Source organism: Notothenia coriiceps, unplaced genomic scaffold, assembly GCF_000735185.1.
Source record: "Notothenia coriiceps isolate Sejong01 unplaced genomic scaffold, NC01 NC01_scaffold00032318, whole genome shotgun sequence".
NCBI lineage: Eukaryota > Metazoa > Chordata > Actinopteri > Perciformes > Nototheniidae > Notothenia > Notothenia coriiceps.
Genome location: NW_011365019.1, coordinates 20,577 through 47,886, shown reverse-complemented (window position 1 = coordinate 47,886; position 27,310 = coordinate 20,577). Strand labels below are relative to the sequence as shown.

General features: G+C 39.3%; 1 protein-coding gene across 1 annotated transcript; it reads left to right on the top strand.

The window, feature by feature from the left end:
* On the top strand, nt 1–27,310 carry LOC104960736 (1-phosphatidylinositol 4,5-bisphosphate phosphodiesterase eta-1-like; the record flags this gene model as incomplete). The annotated part of the gene is made up of 17 exons (XM_010788893.1): nt 1–104; nt 6,507–6,653; nt 8,847–9,090; nt 9,273–9,402; nt 12,244–12,414; nt 12,978–13,071; nt 14,442–14,645; nt 15,987–16,107; nt 18,212–18,383; nt 20,243–20,350; nt 21,983–22,138; nt 22,812–22,874; nt 23,969–24,066; nt 25,860–25,957; nt 26,061–26,240; nt 26,836–27,078; nt 27,165–27,310. Coding segments are annotated over 17 exons (2,479 nt in total), but the record flags the coding sequence as incomplete, so codon positions are not given.

Below are 27,310 nucleotides of genomic sequence, written 5' to 3'. Positions count from 1 at the left end.
TGAGCTGGATATCTGGATTCCGCAGCCGTTCCACGCCGAGGTCCCGGCTGACTGGTGGGACAGCGAGGCCGACAAATCCCTGCTGCTCGGAGTCTTCAAACACGGTGAGAAACACACACAACCACATCCACGTCTCCCAACAGCAGCCATACATGGCGAATACAAAATGAACAACACACACACACACACACACATCCCTCATCCCATTAAATCTCACTTTTAGTAGTGCATTATCATGAATGTTATGTCATCATTCTTATCCTCATATCCTACTGGTTGACCTTAATAAACCCATCTGATATGAAGAGTCACACATCTGCTACACTCTGCACTCTCCTCCCTTACTCTTCATAATCGTTCCATAAACTACACAACAATGCAACTGTTAAAAGCCAAATCTAAATCTCTGCATCTTAGGAGCATGTTGGGAAACACACTGACACAGCGGCACATCGTTTGAGACACCTGCAGCGCAAACATCAGAGAGAGGAAGAAGGGAAGAGCAGCCAGTGGGAGTGGGGAACAGATGACCAGGAGAAAGGTGGAAACGTGTGTGTGTGTGCTGTTTCAGAGAGGAGACTCCCTCTTGAAGGTGCCGCCACAGATCACAGGACAGTACAGAGGAGGATCAACAGCTGGAGTTTTGGTTTGCTTGCTTGTTGTTTGGAGACTTTCTGTCTGAAGCCAGCCTGGAATGCCTATAACATCTAATGTGAGAAAAACTGTGTTTTGCACACTGGGACTGAGCAAAGGAGGACTCCTACTGGCTTTTTATGTTCTGCAAAGAAATGGAGGAAATTACTTATGGTCCCACTGCAGTAACTGCTCCAAAAGTAAGATCCACCTTTTTTAATGGTGCTGCTGACAAATCGACTGTATTGACTGTTGCGACTGTCCTGGCGCGTAACATCTACCATATTGGTGGCACAGTGGCAGTACCACAAAAATGCAGGCTAACACAGATTGGTAAGTCTATGTACATGTGTATGTGTGTGTGTTTGCGTGTGTGTGTTTGGTTGTGTGATAGACTATGATAGTGTTAGTGTGTTGAAGGAGAAAAACAAACACAAAAATAAACAACATTAGTAAGTCTTTTTTTAGTGTCTAAACACTTGAATGGATATATCTTGCGAAACAAACACAAACACATCTTGTCATTTTTAATATGTGTCTAAAAAAACATTTTATATTGAACATATTGCTGGCTCGTGCTGCTTTTTATAGCACAGGAAGAGAGAAGGAGCTCATGTTTATGTATCAGAATATCCAGAGGAGGATCAAACTGCTCACTTTCTGCTGCCGTGACTTCAGACCTTTAAAGCTTGTTTTAATGAGATGATGCTCAATACATGCAACACAAATATATTTGTGTGTGGATTTCTGTGCAGTTTGCCACTCCTCATAGCAATAATTATGTATAAATGTCATTAATATTTGTCCTGTGGACAGTCAGTCAACCAAAACTGAATCATATCTTGATTAAACTTCGGATCACAAAACAAACCTCCCGGTCATGAGAGCTAACAGAGCAGTGAGCGAAGAATTGCGAGGCCATGCCTCCATTCGGTTTTATTTTGGTTTGATTGCTGTGCTTGTTGTGTTTCATTAACAGTCAGACTGGCTTGGATGGTTCAGGTTGTTGTGCCTTATGTCACATGAATAGTGCATGAAGGAGCAGGCAGGTGCTACTGAATATGAATGTATGTATTTATGAATATTTTATGATACATATTTGGACTGTGGTCCATTCGAGTTCTCACCCTCTGACCAAATCTTAACAGAGATCTCATGCAGAGCTGAAACTGAAATATTTTGCCTAACTGATAACAAAGTGATAGAAATTACGCAAGCACGAATGGCCAGGAAGCACCCTAATCATATTGAGTTTAAAATGACAGTGAAAATAATGAATGCAAGGTGCTGTGGATGCTGTAGTTTTGCGTGACAGATTGATCGCTGTATGGATCTTACAAGAGAGGATGGGCTTTGTTCTTCAGGTTATCACAGAGGCGTCTTCATCACCTACCCCATTAAAATATGTTTGAATTGCCTCGGCCTCTGTGGCAAGACAAGGCTTTGATCTGCTCTTTCTGCTCTGCACCAACAGAGATGATGAGTTCTGGCAAATGCTCAAACATGCATGTGCATAAAAAACAAACACACAGCAGTGAATGCAAAAAACCCTCAAAAGTAGAGATGGAGACATGGCAAAGCAAAGATAGTGTAGCTACAGATGCAAATCATTTAGATTGTACATACATTTCAGTTTAATACATTCAATTAGATTTCCCATAAGAAGTGAAATTGTTTAAACTAAAATGCAAATTCTCATACTCATATTGATTTGAACATTAATGCTTGAGTATAAACGAGACCAGAGATTGGAGTGGAGATGCGAAGGGCACTGATCCATTGATTCACAATCACTGCTCTTTTGAGAACCACTTACTTCAGTTTCATATTTGATTAGGAGGCAGCTTCTCTCTCTTGGACAGATATTAATCTTGTTACCTCTTCTTAAGCTTAGCAATTGTCATCTTAACTAGGTTTGAGGTTTGACTCTTCATGGTCCTTATCATTGCTGATGGAGAGTAAAGTGACTGGAGATTGCCAGCAGAAAATTCAAGGTCTTACAGGGGTTGATAGACAACTGAAGAAAAAAATGTAAAGAGAACCATCAATCCCTTTTTGTAAAATGTGTTTCAACTAAAACAAACTACCTGCACATGCCAGTCCTCTATTTCTGAAGACCTGCCTCATGTTGAGCTGGATGAAGGAAAACAAATCTGTATTCCATTTTAGCTTCTTCTTGCAAAAATAAATGTCTGACTGCCTCTCGGAAAATACCCTCTTACATATTTATACTTTTTGGGAATTGTGTGAGAATAGCCATGTACTCTCTAGTGGTGGTGAGTAGCATTTCTTCACTTTGGGCCTGATTTATGATGTTACATATCTAAGCACTGGCAAAGTGTTGCTGGAAGCTCGTCTAGTCTGAGTCACAGGTTTTGTAGCCTGAAACAGTGTGAGAATAACAATCCCAGAAGAATAGGCCTGTTTACTGGCGCAGAGACTGCGGTTGAGATCAATACCTCACTATTGAATTCCATAGTTAATGAATCTGTACATTTCAGAAGTGGCTCTACGAGATAAATAATGCAAAACTGTCTTATTTTCTTGTTTCTGATGAATTATATTCCTCGAGTCTGTGTGTGTCTTCACTTTTCCATATTATTTTCTGCAACTTCGATGAGTTGTCACAGCTCTGCTCGTTGCTTTCTCATAAATTTTGAGCCCATGACAGTTTGTATTGATTACTACAATGGGATAAATCATCAAATTGTCAGACATCTTAATAAAAAAAGTGAATTTAAATACAGCAAATAGACTCTCTAATACTATATGTGGGACATTAGCTTCACTTTTTTATGATGTGGATAATTTATATATATATATATATATATATATATATATATATATAATGTTCTTTTTTTTGCTCATTGTCATCCAAAAGAACCAGAGAAAACATCTGTGTTTATTGTAAATCATAATTAGAAGTTTAACAGGACCCTATCCCTAGGAGCTATAGAGGGTCAACACAATGGGAGTCCCTCTGGAGTTTGTAGCAAACATTGTGAGACTCACCTAAATTAGACTGTGAATATAAGTCTGCCATTAGCCACACATTTCTTTGGCTAGCTTTACTACTTTTAAATATTGGACTTTTTTTAGTAGGTTGACATTGACATGACTCCAAAGACATCTTAATATTGCTTTATGTCTGCTGGATGTGTAAACAGACAGAATTTCATGTTAGATATTGATTATATATCAATGTTGTGTTTATTCCTTGTAAGGCTGCCTCCTAGTGGCAAAAAGGTACTTAAGCGGACAAATATTCCAATACATAGGGGATAGTTCAGAATTTTTGTTTCTCTGTTTTATTTGACAGTAGTGGCTTTACAAATTCCTAAATCTTGCCTAAATAGACCTTACTAATCTTACCTGATAGACCGTACCACCTTACTATTGCTAGCTTATTTGCTCTGCTTGTTTATCTCCCCAAATACTCTGTTTTCAACAAGGCAGGTTGTGTAATCATCATGCACCTAGGGAGATAACACACAGGCCTCAGGCTCATGAGTTCATGCTTGTGTGGGCTTAATTCTGTCCCTGAATAAAGCATCTACCGCTGAAAGAAGTCATTGAATATTGAGAGCAAGATTTCTGTCATTTCTAAGCCCGTCCTCAGGACAGAGCGCCTGTTGACAAGCACTCTGCTCAGCATGTGTTCGGTTGAGTATGCTTAAATATGTGTTTTGGATCCATTAGAGGTTTGACTTTGCCTTTCTTTGAAGATAATCACCCATGCTGTCTCGTATAATGCATTATAATAATTGTGTGAATGTGTGTGCTTCTCTCCTACAACTTTCGAACATTTTGTTATTTCTCATAATTATTTCCTGAGGCTTCTGGCCTGTTACAGTTTGTAGTTTTAACCCTGAAGAAGGTTTCCCTCGTCAGGTTTTCTATGGTTGTTTTCTTACATGGATTGAATTGTATACATCTGTCAATGCAGGCATTTTTTTATTTAGTCACCAACCCATCATTTTAACCAGGATTTATAAGGATTATCTAAACTATATAATCTAGTCATTGGGTTTAGGACTAAGATTCGGTACCATTTAATGATGGGGACAAGGACTTCTAGTCAAATATTTTCAGATACCATCTTTGCTGCTTCTTCACAATGAGGGATTAAAGTTCAAAGTGTTGTGTTATTGCACATATTAAGTTATCAACGGCTATTTATCCATCATCTTCCTTAGTTGTGAGCAGTGGTGTTGCCTGGTATTTTGTATTAGATCAGTTTAGAATCTGGAATTTATTAAAGTGGTTAATAATCTAAATTAAAAATAATTGGGATAAAAAAAAGAAAATGCACAACCATTAATATTCAGCACCAGCAAATTATTTTAGCATGTATGTGTTTGCCTTTTGGATTATTCCTCATGCAAGGAAAATCTGTCCTTTACAGCATCTGGCCGACTGAAATGTCATTAAGAATGATGATGCACTCTTAGCAACTTGTTCCCCTTCAATCCATCCATCCATCCATCTATTTTTATCAGCTTATCCTGGGCCGGGTCATTGGGGCAACAAGCAAAGCAGAGTACAAAAGATGTCCATCTCTCCAGCAATCATTTTCCAGCTGTTCCTGGGGAACCCCAGGGCTTTGCCAGGCAAAAAAAAAAAAATCATCTCTCTAGTAATCCTTGCTAACAATATTGTCTTTGAGCACTTAATTTACTGTTAAGACAAAATATCAGCGATATACTGTATGTGTACTTATGCGTGTAAACATATATTAAGACTAATTGCATGCATAAAAAACATGTGCCACCCACACACACACACACACACACACACACACACACACACACACACGCGCACGCACGCACGCACACGCACGCACGCATGTACTTACACACACCATACACACACATGCACACACTCTACTAATGAGGATGGAAATCCCGCCGTCTCTTTGCTGTCAGCTTCGTCTGTTCGCATGCCACCAGCTGTCTCAAAAAGTAAAAAGTTTGAAGTTGTGTCTTTTATCCTCTCTGAGCTGGACAATGCCAGGCAGTCAGGCAATCAAACACAAACTCACTTTACCCATCATTTCAGTCCCTATTTTTTCTTCTTGAGAACACTTCGCCAACATCTTCTCTTTCTGTCTTGTGCTAGTTCAAAAATAAACCTTTAGACAAGGAAAGTGTTGAGTATATGACACACGCTATAAATTGTAGCAAAACAATGTATTGCAGGAGTGTGAGCAGAAGGTGCACTTAATGTGAAACTGTTTGAAATCAGTATGTTGTAATGTTGGTGTTTAAATTGATGGGGCAAAAATGTTAACAGTCAAAACAGTCAATATGTAGCATTCAGTAGAACTAACACCACACTTTCAAAAGAAAACAAAGCAGAGCTTTTCTCTTAAATATAAAAATTTACTTTTTCAATTCAAACTTGAATACATTTAACCAAAAACCAACCAAATGCTGTTATTGGTTGCTTTGGTAAACCGGTATTTTCACATCGCCACTGAATACTTTAATATACTCCAGTCGTAGCTATCACCTGCATCTGCATAATGTGGATGTTTAATCTTGAACAGTCTAAAGACCTGCTGTGAAACTTCGAACAGAGAGACACACATCAGCTTTGTCTCTCTCTATGAGATCTCTCTCTTTCTCCCATCTCTCCGTTGCTTTCAGCCGCAGGTCAGTTTGAAACAGAAAAGCCTCCCTGTGTGTCCACACAGTAGCATCTCTGTTGCAGTTCAGACCCACATCAGCTGCTGGCTGCTTCACTAATTCTGCGACACTCTGATACTTTGCCTTACTTCTTCCTGAGAAAATCCAAGTAAAGCCAGACACCTGTTTCCTTTATATCTTAAGATAGTGCTTCTCTGAGCTTGTTGTCTGTGCTTTCTCCTGCAGTGGAGCGATGCATGGGCGTGATGCAGTCGGGGACGCAGATGGTGAAGCTGAAGGCAGGATCCAAAGGGCTGGTGAGACTCTTCTACCTGGATGATCATCGCTCCTGCATCCGCTGGAGGCCCTCACGCAAGAGTGAGAAGGCCAAGAGTGAGTATGCATGGGCACACTCACACTTACAAACTCGGTGGGAGACGTTATGGTGTTGCATCATGGGAATGAAGGTTGCAGTACTTTTGGAGCTTGACCATTACAAGGGACTGGGTATCAGGAAATCTCAGTGTTTGATGTGCAGTTTTGATTTTAGTATTGTTTTTTAAAAATGTGTTCCCTAACTATTCTTAATCTATGTATTTTTGTTTTTATTATTTTCTATGTGTTTTACTCTGTGGGTTAATGTTTATATGCTGTGGTTTAGTTTGCCTGCTCGTATTTTTATGAGAAGGCACTTTGTAACTATGTTTGAATGGTGCTATAAATAAAGTGTATTATTATTATTATTATTTATGGAAGAGGAAATTCTAAATTCCTGGAGTATCTCCACTCTGCAAAAAACGGTATAAGGACAAGAACCACCAGCATTCAGCCACAAAACCCCAGGTTAGGCAGACGTATTTGGAAGAGAAACTGAAGGTGAAATTATAAAAATTAATATCAAAATCTTGATTGAAACCATCAATGACACTTTACAGGCTTGATGTGGACTTGGTATAATACAGAAAATGTTCACAGTGACTAAAGCTTAAAGAACAATTGTCTTTTTTCTTTTTAACAAAAATAAACACAATCTTTTCCTGACCTCAACATAACCATAAACGGATATAAGAGTGAATCTTTACATAATGAAGGCTTAATACTATAATATTTTTGTAGCAGGTATAATGTTATGAAGTGCTTTCCAAAATGTCCCTATGTGTACCCTACTTTTTCCCAGAATTTCTGTTAAAACAGCCGCACTGCTCCACCTCTGACGGGATTATCGTCATTTATTTCATGGCCCCCTCAAAGCATTAATGGCTTTAACTTATTTTTAGTTATTCACATTACTGGTTTTTATTTTTGAGCCTACTGGAGCATATATCTGTGTGTGTGTGTGTGTGTGTGTGTGTGTGTGTGTGTGTGTGTGTGTGTGTGTGCATTAGATAAGCCTCTTAGAACCTCTCCATCGACATGAATACCAATAACCCCGTCTTTCCTTTGAGTATGTGTGTCTTGTTGGTGTGTGTGTGGTTGCTTTCAGTCATTGTGTAGAATATTTGAAATTAGATAATGAAACGTGATGATAGTGTTATGTTGAAATAGACAGGGATAATTTTTTAATGGATGAAGTGTTTTGTGAGGGAAAGGCAATTAATTGAATCATCTCATCACCGTATAATTATATCTTTAATTAATAAATCATACATAATCAAGTTTCCAAAAGATGACGGTTCATTGTTGTGAGGAGAACACATTGATGAGGGTAATTAATGAACTGATTTAATTGGTTGACTCACGTTTAACATCCTGTTTATAGATCACAACTCAGAGAAATAAACTGAGAAGAACGCAAGCGAGGTTAAGAGACATATGTGCAGAGCATCTGTATTCATATGCAGAACAGGGTGTAGTTTACTGCAGGCTGTTTCTCTTTCCTATAAAAGACACAGAATCAAAAATAGCTGAGTGTATACTTGAATCCCGTTTGAACGTGATAAACTCAAAGAACTGCTTTCTATGAGCGTTTTTCATTTACGAACGATAGAGAAAAAGTGAGAGAGGAACTCACTTAATATTGGTCATAGATACTTTTTACAAAATTATTCTGCCTGCTGTTTAAAGAATAAGGCCTGTGTGTTTCAATGTTTTTCAGATAGTCAGCAAATCCTAGGAAAAGACCTTCACCACTCAATAATTTCCAACTTTCTTACCCTATGGTTCTCATCCCCAACCCAATCCTTATTTAACACTACATCTTATAAAATCAATCACACATACGGTATATAGTTGACTTTACCAAATCATTTATTCAAACAGGAAAATTACTTTTTTCAGCTGCAAATTAATACACATTCAGTGCACTAGTGTGTATTTACAGCAACTGGAGCGTGTATGTGAGTTTGAATCTAAATAAGCTACTTAATGGAGGAACCTGTCACACAGTGTAACAGGGTGGCTTATTGATATAATTGGAATAGTGTTTGGTCAGTAAATAGAATGAATTCATTGCAGTTTTCAGTCTTTAAAATTATAGCTTCGTAATTAAATTGATCATTCAATAAGTAGATACAGAAGTCTTTAATGAGTATGTTATGTTGACGGATAATCAATATGGTGTTTTTCTTTTCCACTCCACTTCTTCAGTCACCATTGACTCACTGTACAAAGTGACTGAGGGCGGTCAATCGGACATTTTCCATCGTCATGCCGACAGCAGCCTCGACCCGACCTGCTGTTTCACCGTGTATCATGGAAACCACATGGAGTCCCTCGATCTGGTGACCACAAATGCAGAAGAAGCCAGGACCTGGATCACTGGCCTCCGTTACCTTATGGCTGGGATCAGTGATGAAGACTCGCTGGCCAAACGACAGCGCACACACGACCAATATCCTTTAACGAAGGATAATCCTTTTTGTGTTTATGCTATTTGGTTCTATCCACCATTAGCCCAGTGTTTATGGCGTTTCTGTCTCAAAAACATATTCATGTTTTCATCAATTTAATTACTTTATATTATGCAGACAGATTCATGTACATTCCTGATTTTCCTGAATTTGTGCTTGTTACGTGGCTAAAGCAGACGTTTGAAGAGGCCGATAAGAACGGAGACGGTTTCCTGAACATTGAAGAAATATACCAACTTCTCCACAAGCTGAATGTCAATCTGCCACGGAGGAAGGTCAAACAAATGTTCCAGGTCAGAAAATGAAGCCATTTTAATTTATTTAGCACTAAATTGTAATGGCCAATTTGTTATTAGTAATAATCCTTACAAATCTAAATACAGGTAATAGCGTGCCTTGCTAATTGAAAGGACACATCTCAACAGAAGAGAAACCATACAGATCCAGAATGACATTCCTTTTTTAACATATATTTGAAATTCAGTACCTAAACATTTAGCATATACATCAAGACTTCTGATTATATAAACCGGGTTGTGCTTTCATTTTTAGACATTGCATTCATGATGAATTAATATTTAAGATCACTGACTTCACATTACTGTTGCATTTTTTATTGTGAAGGGCATTTGAGTTATTAATATAAATGTGCAAGTAATATTTAATATTCTCATGTGCGAGAGAGAAACACTTTAAGAGGAAAAGTCACATTGAGTATGTCAGAAATCACTGGCTTCTCTAATGTGGGTGATGGTGTGCAGAACACTTTTTCACTTTCTTTTATCTTTTGACCCTGTCTCTGGCAGGCATGATCGACCTTTAACAATCATCATATTTCTATATTTAAATATGAGATTAGGTAGTATTTAATATGATCTTTAATTTTGACCTGGGTGAGATGGTTAATTTTGAGAGGCAGTGATGGAAATGAGTAATTTAAATGCAAACTCAAGGCAGATGCTGAGCGTCTAAACAGATCAAATAAATGTAGTCAACACCATCCCCCCAAAAATCCTCAAGCACACTGCAGTTCATTTGGATTTGGATTATTCTAAAACTGGTCCTGTGTCAACATCCCAACACTTTATTACTTCGAGCTTATACTGTGCCGATATGTATATGTGCATTTGTAGGCGTGCAAGGGTTAAGCCCGAAAACTACTGTTTACTCTGTGTCCCCCTAACAGCTTGATTTATACATCATGAAAGATGAAAATATTTTAATAAATACAATTTCTAAATATTCGACAAAGGTTTTGTGTCGACTAAGAAATATTTATTTTATCTATATTTTTTGCAGTATTTATTTTAATAACATTGAATCAAACTATCCAAACTAAATTTCCCTCGAAAGCCTCCTCTTCCCCATCACCTGGAATTTAAGAGCCAAGACAGTGGATTTCAACATGTTTTCATCCCTTCAAAGTGGACTAAACCTTAATTTTTCTCTATAAAACAGTCACTCTTTGGGTTTAGATTATATAGGAAATGTTATTTATTAATCTCTTTCCATTTAAGAATTGGCAGATAACAGCGTTTCAAGCCGGAAGAAAGCTTGTGCAGTTGCTTAAAATACCCGTTATCAGTTTGTTTTCTGTCCAGGCATTTCTGATGAAGTCCATCACAGTGATTTGTCCTGCTGGTTGTGTTAAGATTCTTTCTGTGATCGAGTCCCCGATGCACACAGCGAGCTCATTATGGGTGTGTGATGGAGGCATTAGCTGGTATTATTAGATTTGGTGTGTAGTCGATAGGCCCCCGTGAGATCAGGTAATGTGAGACGCTGGATACCATCGAACAGGCAGAGCGGGATGGCGGAAGAGAATGAGCAGCGAGCTGTGCTGCGTGTGTCCTCAGGCTACATGTGATTTGGATTAGGGAAATAAAAATAAATATCTTGATCGGTAATGTGTTTGTGCCATAAAGACTGGAACACTGCACTTGCCGATGTGAATTAGTGTTGATATCATTGTAAAAATGTAAATTAACAAGAGATGGAGAAAGAATAAACTGAGACAGCATGCAGCTGCACATGTGCATAGGAGTTACTCAGTACCCCTCACAGCTGACAGGTCTAGACACATTTTGTTCTTCAAATTATGTATTGGGAAGGCTGATACTTCCTTATCACTTACAGTCATTATTGGTCTTTGGCCATATTATAACCTGATAATCAGAATAAATTGCCAGTACATTTCACTCACATCCAGTCAATCTGACGTTAAGCTTCATTTAAAAAATACTACTAATAACTAACTAATTTGTAGCAAATTACGCATCCATCTGGCCACCGCAGAGCATCAACTCAATGTCTTTCATATTAAGCCAAAAATCAAAAATGATTTGTCCAACTCTGTTTTAGGTGTTTCAATCTCTTATATGAATTTATTATGTTTTCATGTTTTCCGCATGTACCATTCTCATGGATGTAATATCTCAGGACCTTTACAGAACTCAATACCTATGGCACAGACGTCGACCTAGACACAATAATTAACTGGATCTCAAAGGTCAAGGTCACTGTGACATACCACAACATTTATGTGTGATACTTTATGACGCACATCAAAAAATCTTAAAGATGTCTAACAGGATCAAATAATTCACTGATTACATTTTAGAAAGAAATGGATGTTAACTGTAACATGACTGGATGGCACATGCAACCATAAGGCAGTTAAGTTAGTTCTGTAATTGGACAACACTGCGGTATCCTGGGTCAAGAGCAATACACAGGACATGCAAACGCACAAATGTCTGTTGTTTTGAGTTAGATTTTCGCCCCTGATTATTTTTTGAGATAAGATAAACCTTTTCTGAATTCAGGTGTCGAGAGCTAGAGTTCATACATGGATAATAAGAATAACAATATAAACATTGACAGGTTTTTAATATTCTCAAATATAGAAATGTGTAATAGCCACCCAAAACAAGTACAATTTGAGTTATATTCTGCATTTATATCATACTTTTTAAATAAACAAATTGCTCAACAAGCAATGTCAAAAGTTTCTGTTTGTTGTTTCAATTTAGGACAGTTAAAGTCACAAAAGTTTCTGGAGAGTTTTACTTACCATCTAAAAATAATAGCCTGAGAGGTGTCACCAATGACATGTCCCTTCCTCATCTCCACAGGAAGCAGACACTGACGATCAGCAGGGCACGCTGACCTATGAAGAGTTCTCTGTCTTCTACAAGATGATGTCTCTGCGACGGGACCTGTTCCTGCTGATGATGGCGTACAGTGACAGGAAGGATCACCTGACAACAGAGGAGCTAGCCAACTTACTGCGTAACGAGCAGAAGGTGAGAGGTCACTAAAATGCTCAGCCGGCGACATACATTTTTATTCGGAGGGGTCCAAATTACTTCCTCTCCAATCAGCTGTATTAATTTCATATGGAGCCACACAAAAGAGATTGATTCAGTTCCTGTTTTCCCTCCCTGAGTTTAACATTTAACGCCCTCGGTCTCAGCTGTCTGCCCAGAGGAATCCGCTTCACTGAGTCAATCTATCGCGCAAAAATTGTTTTGTCTCACGAGAGCACTTTTTTTTGTTCTTTACACTTTTTCCTGCTCTCTTTTTCCTCCAGTTATTTTCTTTGTGCTTCTGACTCACTCTTTTCTTTCTTACACTCAAATGGTGTCATTTTCATCATGCTGTATTTGACGCCTCGAGCCTGAGATACTCTGCATTTATACTGTTTTCAGATTGTGCTGCTGGTTTGACATGGATGGAAATGTATTTAACAGCAACATACATGTGTTGTAAAGATGGGAAAATATCTGAGTCTTATTTTACTCTGGAATTAAATCATTGTTATTAACTAAATTTCAAGGAGTCTGAAAAATGTGTTTTTTCCCTACAGATGGCCAATGTGACTCCAGAGTATGTGGCCGAAATCATTGACAAGTTTGAGAGGTCTGATGAGAACAAACAAAGAGGCGTCATAGGGATTGAAGGTATTTTTCTCCAAATGTTTTACCCCCCCATATCTGTCACGGCCCGCCTTAGTTTTTTTTAATGCAGATTTAACAAAAATTAGCATTTCTATCAACCCCCTTTTTAACTACTGTGACTTTCATCCCCAAAAAAATCCTGATTCCCTAGAAAGATTAATTCTGAAAAAGATAAAATAATGTTGTTCATCTCTGAGAGCTGTTTTAAGTAATGCAACTAAAGGGTGAGTTTGTGAAGGAGGATTGAGCAGGGTGGCCTTTGTGAGAAATTGGGAAGTCAGAATGAGGGCGGTGGAAGAAAAAAAATGACAGTTTGACAGACATGAGGGGAGGGAATATGGAGAGGAGATGAGAGGGGAGCAGCAAGGGTGAGACTAATCTTGTTGTTGGAGGCATGAAGGCTAACACTGTGTGTGTCTGACTGATCAGACCAATATGTCTGCAGGCCAGAAATGTGTTTTTTACTTTGCATTGTGGACAGATGGGACAGTTATGTATAAGCAGAGGATTTTTTTACTGTGTGATGAGCTGTTACTTACAGTATTTGAACCATCGTGGTGATAATATTGCGTGACCAGTCTGATCAATATCTTTCACATGGGCCTTTTTGCGTCACATTTTTCAGTTTCCTCTTGGCAGTGTGCTTTTCCACAGTCTTCTTCTTTTCGTTTTCTGCTCTCTGGCCTATTTTCTGATTTTCCATGCTCTTGGTATTCTTGTCTCATTTTTATCCCTCCTCTCTGGATAAAAGGATGCTTTCTTTCTTCCCACTCCCCTCCACTCCGTACCACCTAAAAAAAGTTGTCTGTTTGAAGAATATCTGCCATCGAGAGGTTCTAAACCTCACCACTCTGGTTCGAAACCACTGTGCTGTGGTTACACTGTGCTTGTCTGTCATCCTTGGTATTTTCCCAGAGAGATCATCATGCAAATGAAGAGAAATATTGTAGGTGCCACTGTTAGAAGCCGTTAGAAGGTGCATACATTGATCTGAGGGCTGGTAGTTTGAAATACAAAATATTTTGTGTTACGATGTTCACTTTAATTTCAGGATATTGTATCTAAATGTAAATCTGATAACAGCACAACAAACAATGTTTTAAACACTTTGCTTCAGTGAGTCCTCAGCAATTCTACTGGCTCTCTGTGTAATTCAATTTAAATCTATCATCTGTATGCTAACAAGGCTAAAAGATAAAATTATTATTATTAAAATTATTATATTGAACAGTCTGTACTAAAAAACAGACAACAAACAGCACTGCCATAAACAGATGATGGTGATAAACCATGATTGAACTAAGCTAAATGCTTTAGAATCCCTGATGTGATTCCACATATATTTTTAACAATACATTTGTATTTTCCTTTAGGTTTTACAAGTTTCATGCGCAGTCCAACGTGTGACATTTTCAACCCTTTGCACCACGAGGTGAACCAAGACATGGACCAGCCTCTTTGTAACTATTTCATCGCCTCCTCTCATAACACATACCTGACTGGAGACCAGCTTCTCTCCCACTCCAAGACCGACATGTATGCCTGGGTGCTGCAGTCCGGCTGCCGCTGCGTAGAAGGTGAGGGAACATCTGCACTAAAATATGGACGCCATGCGTGGCTAATCTGACTGCGCATAAGCCTTTCCACAGCAGACATGTTGACATGTTGCAGTGGGAAAAGCACAGGTGCAAATAAAAACATTTAGCACGGCCGAATTCTATATACCGGTAGTCGTATTAGATTGTGGTATCTGTGATCGTGCATCACTGTCACACTGTCATGGCTTACTGGGACACTTAAATAGAGCAGAGCTATCATTGTTCAAGTTATTAGCTGCTTTTCCTGCTATACCCTGTCAAAATGTCTGCAGTGGAAAACTACATTTTTATTTGACAAGCTGATTTATAACTAGGATTATTCCTGTTACACCCTATACTGTATAAAATGATACATTTCTGTTAAAAGTGGTATAAAACCATCACTGTTAGGAATGTGTACTGCTTAGCAATTTGGGACATTTTATACTGTTTTTAAATTGAAACTTAACACCTATTTTACTGTATTAATGTTTGGTAATACAATTCCAAACCAGCCTAAAGTCGCAGTATCTCTGAAAAAAAACACAGAAGCACAATCTTGCACATGCTATTGCAGAGGTCACCAACTACATTTGTCCAAGGGCCAAAATTAAACCAAGAGACACTTTCGGGGGCCAGAGATTTTTATATATATTTATATATAAATCATAATAAATTATATATATATATTTATATATATATTTGATTAATATGTTCACTTTATTGAAAAAATAATCTTTTTTTTATAAGCCTGTATCCGGGTTAATAAAACTGAAAGCAGTCCTGATTGGCTGGGAAAGGAATCAACTTTTGTATTAATACCATGTCCTGATTGGTGGGAAACGGTTGCAGGATATAAGAAAATTGTTTGCCAGGCACGCAAAAATGTCTCTGCCAAAGAGCCTCAAGCGTAAAGTTGACGTGGAAAACCACAGTTTTAATGAGGAATGGAGGGATAAATACGCATTCATCATGCCATCGTTCAATAAGGCTACACCTGTTTGCCTTATCTGCAATGAAACGGTCACTGTTGCAAAAGAGTACAATCTGATCACACATATCACAAAGCATGCAACTTTCTCACTTTATTTATTTATATTTTATTTACTTTTTTACGCCACAGTATGTCTGCCAGTTGATGGTCACTGTGCTATTGCTTGAACATGTCTTTGATTGACAGTGTTCGTTAGTAGAATATATAAAAGCTGAGAGATCAAGTACAAATCCAATTGACTGTCTTCTTTATATTCAAAGCTGAACAGAGAAAAGAGACAGAAAACGGAGACTATAACACACCACACTGTTTTATTCATGCATCATGTCTCCTGTTTTCCCCTGCAGTAGACTGTTGGGACGGACCTGATGGAGAGCCGATGGTCCAACACGGATACACTCTGACCTCCAAGATACCTTTCAAGTCTGTCATAGCGACCATCAATAAATATGCCTTCATTAATAACCAGTGAGTCAACAACACAGTGTGTGTGTGTGTGTTATAATGTTGTTTGTTTACCGCTGTTAACATGAACTATCTTCTCTTCCAGAGCATTGATCTAAGTATCATCTAATTTATCTATCCTCAATTTCTGCAGAGCATATTCTCTGCAAAATTCAATTGAAAAATCCAAATGTTATTTGTATAGGGAACCAGTGCAATGCTAAGTTCCCTTATTAGTATACAAAAAGTTCACATCCCTGCACCACTCCATTGGCATGAATGGACAAGGACCATACTGGTACAATTTATGATATCGAGGTATACACTATGAGACACTACTGTATAGAAGTGTGTGTGTTGGTTTGTGTAAATGTTTAATGGGAACCAGACACTTCCATTTTCTCATAGGTATTGTAAAGGGGGAAACTGTCTGAGAATGCCAAATCGAAATGCCATTTTACTGATTTCTCCTTCAGTTTACTCACTCATATAAATCTGCTGAAGCACCATTTCTGGTTGACATTCAGAAGAGCAAATAATGCTATTTTCTTCTGGACAAACGGCATAATACAGTATTTCTCTGACATGTATTATTGATTGTATTTTGTTTTCTTTTGTTTTAGTGTTTTGCTTTATGGTCCAGAGTGAGACATAATAACATCAGCTGGCTCATAAGAAAAGCTGACAAACTAAATTGTTTCTCATGAGACTAGTCTTAAACTAAAAATGTTCCTGTTGTAAAATTATACATTTACTTTTGATTGAAGGTTTCCCCCAAAGGTTTACCAAAAAAATAGCAACATTTTTCCAGCCATGTTTCAGAGAACACTGAGTTTACTGGCCACAATTAGCACCTATTACTGAACCATCTGCTCAGCAGTGTTTCCTCTCGCTCCCTGAGGAGCCACTGTTTCTCTCTGCTGGCTCCAACATTACCAAAACAAAGTGGTGTATGATGCAGCTTCTTGCTGCCACATTGGCTCGCTAGGCATCTATTGCAGCTACTTATAAGTACATCACCTGTGTTATGTAACCATTTTTTTACTTAAAAAATTCAGACAGTGTTGGACTTGATTGTGGGAAGTTTGACCAAAAATAATTAAGGCTTTTTTTTTTTTATAATGTTATACAATATTACATTTTCTCATCATTCTCTGCATGATACACAATATGGTTGTTTACCCAAATGCTCAGTAATAGGAAGCAAAATAAAGACACCGGAACAACATTAAATTAAACAATTGTTAAATTAGGGTTCCCAAAAGAAAATATTAAAACTTGCTTATTAGGAAATACCTGTAAGCTCTTAAATAATAATCAATAGTAATCTGTAATAATAATTCTGACAGGCAGAACGTGTTAATAAATTAAATATGATGTGCCTCACATCTCGATCCCCACTCTGCTGGCTTTTACATTCAGCTAATGTTTTATCATCAGTGCCACCTGTTAATATGATTAATGGCTGCTGGCCTGTATTGAAATGGAGAGAGTCTCTGCTCAATAACACACGCACACACACGCACACACACACACGCGCGCATGCGCACACGCACACGCACACGCACACGCACACGCACACACACACACACACACACACACACAGAGACAAGCACACACACTCTCCTTCACCTGAGAGAAGCTCCTGGATGTCCGTCCCTCTGTTATCTCTTTTTGTCTCTGGCAGAGTACTGGTGTGTGTGTGTGTGTGTGTGTGTGTGTGTGTGTGTGTGTGTGTGTGTGTGTGTGTGTGTGTGTGTGTGTGTGTGTGTGTGTGTGTGTGTGTGTGTGTGTGTGTGTGTTATGTGGATCAGAGTTGGAGGTGAGAGCAGGGCTGTGTTCCCTGAGGGAGAGCTGTCAGTCTGACAAACCTGGCATTTGAGCTGCTCTGCCGTGTGGCCACAAGTCATGTCACCTTTTTAAAAACACACACACATATACACACATATACACACAGACACGCATGTACTCACACACCAGACACACACTAGCACACAGATCATTAACCTGCTACCTCCTTTATTTTTCATGTTTACTCTACGGCTGAATTTAAGACACATATTTTAAATGTTGACAGGTTTTAATTTAATTCATGGGAATCTGAATATGTATTCTGATTTTTTTTCAGGTATCCAGTAATTCTGTCCATAGAGAACCACTGTAGCATCCAGCAGCAGAAGAAGATTGCTCAGTACCTGCGAGAAATCTTTGGAGACAAACTGGACGTGAGAGATGCCCTGAGCAGGGACTCAAAAACATTACCCAGTCCTCAGAGCCTGCAGGGCAAGATCCTCATCAAAGTAAGAACTCATTTATGGATATTATGGGGGAGTGACAGTTAATGTCTTCAAATTAATGAATAAGTAGCACATTTGAAATATGCCAAGTCTGTCAACTGCACTTGTAAATTGAAACATCTTTATTGAACGGCTCAGTTTCCTTCCTTTTATTTCAGTGTAGAAAGCAGAGCACTCGTTATCCCTCCATATTTTACTTCATGTGCCTTGCTGCACTGACGATGAAAAGTGGGAGAGGCACTGCAGGACGGCTAATTATTGCCTATAAACAGATGAAGCGAAAGAAGAGGAGAAAGTGAGGTCAAATCTAGGTCATTGTATTACTCATAAAGGGAGAAGGAGGGAAGGACGAGATGCCGGTATATGATAATTGAGCAACTTATTGCGTTTTATATTGTTGTCAATTCTGAAATGAACCACAATAAGTAGATAACTAAAGACTTATTCAAACTACATGAAACATACACTGCTACAGAAACAGTCCTTTATGTCTCAAATCCCTGCTAAAAAAATTAATCAAAAAGTCAAACTTAAGAAAAAAGGTCATTCCTGTTCTTTCCCTTACCATCAGTCAATGAGGGTTATTTTGATATTATTCTGTCTGAACATTTCCATTTGAATTTCCACTTTTTTATACAAGGTTTTAATAAGGTCAGAAGTAGAGGAAAAACATTAAGATAATCCTTTTATATTATTATTATGATTATTATTATCTTTCTTTCTTTCTTTGACTCACAGCAGTGGAAGTAAAGCTAGAAAAACATTGTAATCCCGAAAGGCAGGACAGGTGCATAGCATGATGATCTTATCTGATGATCAAAGCACTTTGAATTGCCTTGTGTTGAAAGGTGCTATATAAATAAACCTGCCTTGCCTTGATCTGTTGATATGATTTTGTTTAATATCACTTGGACGGTTTTTGACCAAGAAGATTCTTATCCTCCTCCAAAGGACAAGTTATTGATACAAAGAGATAGGGAGCACTTTGATGGGCAACTCTATCACCTTTTATTGGATATATTTTTTAAGAACCAGATACAACTGACTTTATATGTAACGTGAAGAAAGGATACTTTGTTCCATGAGGAAAAAAGGAGCTTTGGCTTTTGCTTCTCCCCAGCCAGATGTATACAAAGTAAAAGAGCACTATTGATTTATAAAGCCCTTTACTCCTCTAAAAGTCTTCCCCCCTCTCTCTTATCCTCCTCTTTGCCCTCGTTTGAGAGCCTTTGATTTCTATCCATCCTTTGGTGGAGACCAGAGAGTCACAGGAAAAGGAAAAGTGGCGTAAGGGTTTTTGACAGTCACAGATAGAAATAAACGACAGGGATAGACTACCTGGGGCAGTAGTAAAAAAACGAGGGCGGTGGTGTCACCCTGTGAGACACACGTTGAGATGCGGGAAGCTCGGAGTCTGCCATTGATTTTGAGAGAAGCTTAGAAAATCTTGACTCCCACTCACACTTTCAGAATGGCTCACTAATGTGCTTCCTCTCTGCTGAAAGAGCTGCACAGGGAGCTTGTAAGAAAATCAGTCGCTTATTGTAGAATGGTGCGTGTTTGTGTGTGCACTACGGTGTGCTTTGTGCTCTCGTGTGTGTATTTGTGGCAGTCCTGGGAAAAAAAAAACATAACGGGAAATCACTTTAAGGTGCATTTTGTTTGCAAAGGCTTGTGTGCACTTTGGTGAATATCTGAGTGAATATGCTGCATTCTTCTGTGTTATTCTTGGACTATGTTATAGGTTCAACCTGTGTGGGCGCCCTAGTATATATTGGAGACGAGCAAGGATTTAAGACATGTATATGGATCAAATGTATGTTTGTCCACTCTCCTCTCATGTCTGTCCTCTCTCTGTGTAGGGGAAAAGTCTCCCTGCCTATCTGTCTGCGGACGCCGAGGAAGGGGAAGTGTCTGATGATGACAGCGCTGATGAAATTGAGGACGACTTCAAGCTTAAGAGTAGCAATGTAAGAGAGAAGACTTTAGATTTCATAATATGTGCACACGAACAAGCACATTAACACCAACAAACAGACAGGTTACCTCACACTTTTATGTTTTCAATGAGCTTTCATCAGGCCAGTTGTGCTACTAAATGTTAGGCTTATGTCTTTGTTATTAGATTTATTTTTTGCTTCTATCATGGAAAGTGCCTAACGGCTGCAATATGCCTTTTACATACCTTTCACAGAGCCCTTACTCTGTCTTTCTACATGTTGTTGAATCCAGAAAAGCATTTAAATCATTTGAATGAGTAAAATGTATCCTCCAATAAATGTGAACAATTATTTAAGTGCTGCTTCGGCAATTCATTAAACAGTTGTAAAGTCACAGACAAAATCTTTTATCTAATATTCATTTTAGCTTGTCAGGAACTAATGTGAGAGAGTCAAACCCCGTCCTCCACATACAGGCGCCACAAACAGTAATGAGATAATGGGATGTTAATGACATTGTTATGCTCTACGTAATGTCTTCAGTAATTGGGTAGTTATGTCGGTACTTGTAAAGTTTTATTGATCATCATTGCAGTCATTTTTCGGAAGGATCAAAGCTTAGTGGTGCAGACATAAATATTAAGTAATTGCAAGCATTTAATCTTGCTGTTTTTTTTTTTTATTGATAGACGTTCCTTGTGCCATTTATAATAGTCATTTTTAATCCTGTTTATTATTCCATGATACAGTAGTGCCAGGGTCCTCCTCACCACATTTAAAACAGGAAAACACTCACTTGTTCTCCAGATGGTGCGTTGTGTAACACAATATGGCATCATTCTTCCAACATTTAGCTGGAGGCATGATGCGCAGATGCCACTTTGGATGATCATTGCCATTTTGAAATGGTGGTTGCAGGTTTCCACTGATGAGAGGTTTTGTATTGCGCTCATTAAACCAGTTTCACAGCAGTCACCACTAACGTTTCATTTATAGTGGGATATAGCTTTTGTCCAACAGTGACACACAGGCTGTGGAAAAAGAGTAACTTATGTAGGCTAGCAGTACTCTATATTATGCCAAAAAAACAGACATTTCTATTTACATTTTTCTACTCACTACTGGTTGTTATATAGAAAGAGAAGTGTAAAACACTGAAGGGATTTGAGGTCTCTTTAGTGAAAGTGAGAGTTTTACATTTCAAGATACCTCAATTGGTAGCAAAAAAAAAAAAGCTTTTGGCTAAATAAGCAAAGCGACACTAAAATCTAATGTTGTGCATATTAGATAATCAAAGGAAAGGCAAGGCAGCTTGTGTTAGCTGGATGTCTCGTTACCGGTAAAACTCAGGTGGATCAGGAGTCAAAATGTTGTTTTTCTTTCCTTTACCTGTACAGTAGGTGGCGCACATCTCTATTCCTACTGCTGTACTTTTGAAACTGTTTCTCTAGTTACTTTTCTTGCGAAAAGGTGATGCTGGTGGTTCAGCCTGGTGTCAGATGCTTTGCATGGGTGATAATGAGTGTCCAAAATGACACTCCTCTGCATCACTTGCTGTTAATATATGTGTCTTTGCACCTTTCTTAAAACAACCTCTGCTCGATACCTTGCCTAGCTCTTTCTCCATCCCTGTTTGAACACATTTCCTCCTTTTTCTCACAGGGGAACGGTAATCACCAGGTGGAGTCGGACATCAGAAAGAAACTGGACTCTCTACTGAAAGAATCTCGAATCGGAGACAAGGAAGACACTGACAGTTTCAGCATCCGTGCTCTGCTCCGGGCTACGCATCAGGGCCTTCAGAAGAACCTGCGGCAGGTACAAAAAGGAAAAGTGGAGCTGCATACGGAGCAGACTAATACTCGTCAACAGATGAGGAGAAGAAAGAGTGAAGAGGGGGGGGTGATGTAAAACTAGGCCATGGTATTAGTCACAGAGGGAAAGGGAGAACATAAAGGGTTTGGCTGGTTAATGCACCACTCACAGGTCAAACACATGCACTGAATACATAATAAATAGTGAGTCAAGACTGCTGTGTGTTTTATCGAAAGCATGTCAAAACAGCCTGAAAGTGATGATAAACTAAATGTCTGCAGTGTTACTTAATATTTAATTTCCCTGCTTGCTTCCCGTGCTATTTTTAGAGGATTCAGTTTCCTGACATCCATTTTTATGTGCTGGGTGTTGGTGATCCCCTCTACTTCATTCTGTCTCTAAAGACAGTCCTCTCTGTCTCTCCTACTGTAATATCCCTTTTTCACATTTTCTCCTTTCTTCTTTTTCAGCCACTCAGTTTTTCAGCTTTGCTGTGCTTTATTGGCTGATTTCTTATGCAGCCCCTCCAGCTATTGAGCTTTAGGGTTTAAGTGTCTTGCTGGGTGCTAATGTGGTTTTGATTAGATGCACATCAAATGATCCACACATAATATTGTAAACAAGCACACACCCAAACACACATATCAATCTGTGGATGTGTTTTTCTTGTCTTTAGGGCTCCAAAGGGGTTCTGAAGAAATCTCAAAGCAGATCCTTACTCACGACGCTCAAACAGAAGGTGAGTAGCATGGAAAGAGAGCTGGTTTGATTCTTCATGTACTTGTGTGAGATCTGAAAGGGCTATTGTGAGTTGCCATTAAACTGGCCACTAAGTTTCTATTTCAAACATGAGTGTGATGTGTCCCTTAGGCTGATCTCCACTTATGGGAAGAAGAAAAGAAAGCCTCCTCACTGTTCTCCTGTAGATAAATATACCATGACATAAACATATGCATATAAATATTAGCAACCTATGTAGTATTATCTTCGGCCTGTAGTAGGTAGCAGGATGATCATTTAGACTGACACCCTAGTCTTCCTGTTTGTGACGCATACCTGTGAATTACACATGCAGATGTGTATGTACTGTCGTGATTTAGATCCTTTCTATGGTACGTTTTTGTTGTGTTTTTCGTTATTTCACACTACAATATAGGTTTACATGTCAATGTTTGATATCATTTTTCAGCCTGGTTATTTCCCACGGAGAATTTCTTCCTTTTGACCTTCCTATACAAACTCACATCTCCTCTTCATTCTTTAAAGCCTCCCTCTTTGCATATTATGCGTCCTCCCACGTATGTGTGTGTGTGTGTGTGTGTGTGTGTGTGTGTGTGTGTGTGTGTGTGTGTGTGTGTGTGTGTTTGCACGCGCGCGCGTAATCTGTTGGCATCCAGCCTAAACCCTGTAATTATTGCAACCCTCATCCTCTCCTCAACTCCACTTTAGCCTAATAGAGATGTTGCTTCTCTCAACAAAAAAAACGCGCACTCCATCAAATACACACTTGCTATAATTACATGTGTTTTACCTAAAACACCCACTAACGTGCACAACCACACATTCAAACTGCTACTACAATAACAATACTTCGAATGAATAGAATAGAAACACATACTAGGATACATTATCAACCACCCTTGTCCACTTACAAACTCTTACTGCGAGTTTGTGTGTGGGCGGTGTCAGGTATGATGTGTATTTAAAACAGTATCAGGATTATAACTGAAGACAAGGATATAGGCAATACTATTCTGCTTTCCAACCAGTAATACAACTTTCATTGTATTTTGTTTGCTTGTTTATTTATTCCTATGTGTGTCCATTGCTCAGAGGCACTCCAAATCCAGGCTGTCATGCCAAAGCGTGGACAAAGAGGAGGATGTTCAGGAGACTGGGACCAGGAGGGAGGCCGGAGGACAGTTCAACAGGTGACCTTTGACCTGCTATACCAAAACACTGACAATCCCTGAGTACTGGGAGGTTTGATGGTTGCTGACTGCTTCAGGGCTGCAGGGCATCAGTGTCATGCAAGCTAAAGCTTCTTCAGCATTCAGTTGTGTTTGTGTGAGGGAAAGAAAAATGGAGTCAAAGCACAGAGCTTACACTGAATGCAAATAAGAGAAAGCCTGATTGGAATTGAACCCTTCTGCTTTCATGTATCACCTTTGACAAATTTAAAGTAACTGAAGCTGTGTTCACTCTGCAAGCCTTGCTCTATCATGACTCCCTGCTTACATTGCATATTGTATACTTTTGGACTGCTTTGATTTATCAGGTTACTTTACTAAAGTGACCCTCAAGTGCATAAGACCAAAGACAGGTCAACCAGCATCAATTCAATTATGAAAAGGCAGCAACGGTGGCTCAAAGCGGTGTTTACTGCATAATATATACCGTATATATATATATATATGTCAAAAATAGTTATTCTGACATGGCTACTATTTTGTATCTTTATTTTTTTTGCATTTAACTTCAAAAAATTTTTATGTTTTCAGTGACTTAAAAGTTTAAGATCATTTATTTAGTAAAATAACCAACACAACTCTAATAATATACTTAAAGTTCTCAAGAAAAATGTCTGCATTCATATTTTCGGGAAAACACATTGGTACCTGAAAGTATTAAGAGTAAAAGTCCCAATCATGCAAACCGACCACTGGTAGTATTATATTTTTGCATAGAATATTATTGTATTTAATACAAAAAAGCGAAACCAATTGCTCAATATCCTTCCTAAAAATTAAATGTCTAAATAATAAATAATGAATACATTGTAATGGCGATATCACAATTGTTAAGCCAAATATTAACATTCTTGAGAAAAATATTCAAAATGTTACTTGACTTGATATTACAATGAATTGCACCCAAAATGTTCCACATCAAAGTTCCTCCACTGAAAACCTCTACTGCTGCAATCCTCCATCTTCCCTGATGTCATGAGAAAAATGTGTGCATCCAACATAAATGCCACACATACTCTCTGTGCTATCATTACTGAGATGCATGCTCCATTGCCACACAGTGGATATTCACATATGAAAGAGACTCAAATCAACATTGTCAGCAGGATCAATGCTCGTTGTCCCATTCACAGTTATAAAAACGGATCTGATTCTCCAATCAAGGTGGAGAAAATCCAATTGAGTCCATTTTCATTTGCACCTTAAATTAATCACAGTTGTCTTTCACACACATTCTTTGTCTACCTGAATGCTGTTTTTCCTTTTTCTGTGTGAGTGAACATTGAGTAAGAAGTATGGAAATCCAAATGTGTTTTCCTCCCTCTGTCACTCCCTGTGTATAAAGCCTTTGTCTCCCTTTGTTCTCCCAGTTTCTGTTTGCATATTCATATATGCATGTCACAGTGCAGATCCTACAAGCATGCCTCTGAGTGGCTATGTGACTGACAGACTGTCTTTGTGCAAGATTTGTATGCATGTGTGTGTGAAGTTGTATATTCGTTGTGTCTTGTTGCACTGCATGCGCTTTGGTCCCTATTAGGCGTTTTGCCTTTGATGCTCTTGCCTGGGGTTTGCAAGTTGCCTCCCTTATGGACAATCCTCTCTTGCCTGGCTTTTACCACTAAATTCTTAAACAGGTATATGAGTGTGTGCGTGTCTTCTTACCTTACCTGTCTCATATATCTTTCATGATCTCACTCACTCTCCTCTATCCTCTATTGCAATTGTCTTCTGTCATCTGGCAATTGTTTTAGGGGTGGAAGGAAGAGGAAGACGATGAAACTGAGTAGAGATCTGTCAAACCTGGTGGTGTTCACCAACTCTGTTGCCTCACAGGAGTGCCTAAATCAAGGTGAAACACCAAAGCTTTGTCACCTTCACACACAAACAAATAAGGACATTGCAATCTTTTTCATAAAGACATTTTCTCATCCCTAACCCATGTAACCCTTCAGGCACTCCAGGTGACGTTCTGTCCTTCAGCGAGACCAGAGCGCAATCTCTGGTCAATCACAGAGCCGAACAGTTCCTGGCTTTTAACCAGAGGCAGCTGTCACGGATTTATCCCTCAGCCTATCGCATCGACTCGTCCAATTTCAACCCCCAGTTCTACTGGAACGTGGGCTGTCAGTTGGGTAAGACAGCTGTCTGTCACTCTACGCTTTTTACTTGTATTAAGGTTGTCTGTTAATGAAAACACCATGTCTTCCCTTTAGCCACGCACATGTCATTACACCACACTATACACACTTCATTTACACGTATCACATTGTGCAGTTTGCCAGTGGTCATATATGCAGAGACTAATTGGTATGAGTGTGAACACTAACTCAGACGAACAAGATATGTGTGCGCTGCATGAATTTGCATTTTTTGTGGGATGGAGTATGTGTGATTTTATTTGTAGGTATATAGTTGGAATACAAATGTTTAGAGGATTGAGGAGAAATACATAAATAAAATAAAATAAAATGTGAGCTGATGAAAAAGAGTCAGACCCTGGTGAACACCCTTGGAGAGAGGGAGAGACCAAAGGGAAGCACCCGGAACTGATAGTGTCTGCCCTGAAAGGCAAACCTCAAGAACTTCCGGTGGTGAGATGCAACCGGCACGTGGAAGTAGGCATCCCTCAAGTCCACGGTTGCGAACCACTCCCCCTGTGCATGTGCTGTGGTCAGCGTATGGAATGGCAGCACCTTCAGGAATCTGTTGATTCCTCTGAGGTCCAAGGTGGGACGAAATCAGCCTACTTTCTTGCTCACGAGAAAGTACGCAGATTAGAACCCCCCGGGCTGAAGCAGAGGGTCTACTGGCTCGATTGCGCCCTTGGCCAGGAGGATGGACAACTCTTGGGCCAGAGCCAAGGCCTTCGCCGGATCACTGACAACTGTCGTTTTGACCCGGCCGGAACTTCAGTTCGTACCCCTGGGTTAAGGTGGAAACCACCCAAGGGTCAGAAGTACAGGCAGCCCAGTAACTGAGCTTGGGGGGCGCCGGTAAGGCTCTGAGGCACGAGGCTGCCTAGAAGGCAGTTGAGTGGGCCGCTGGGACCTCCGCAGACCACCACTGTAAGCTGGCTGCTGAGTGCGGCTGCTATTGGGCCCCTGGGCCTGCTGGGAGTGGGCACAGGCCTATGAAGACCCGAGAGCTGCTGCCTGGTCCGCCTAGCTTGGGCAGCACGCTCCAGTGCCTCCAGGGCAGCTGA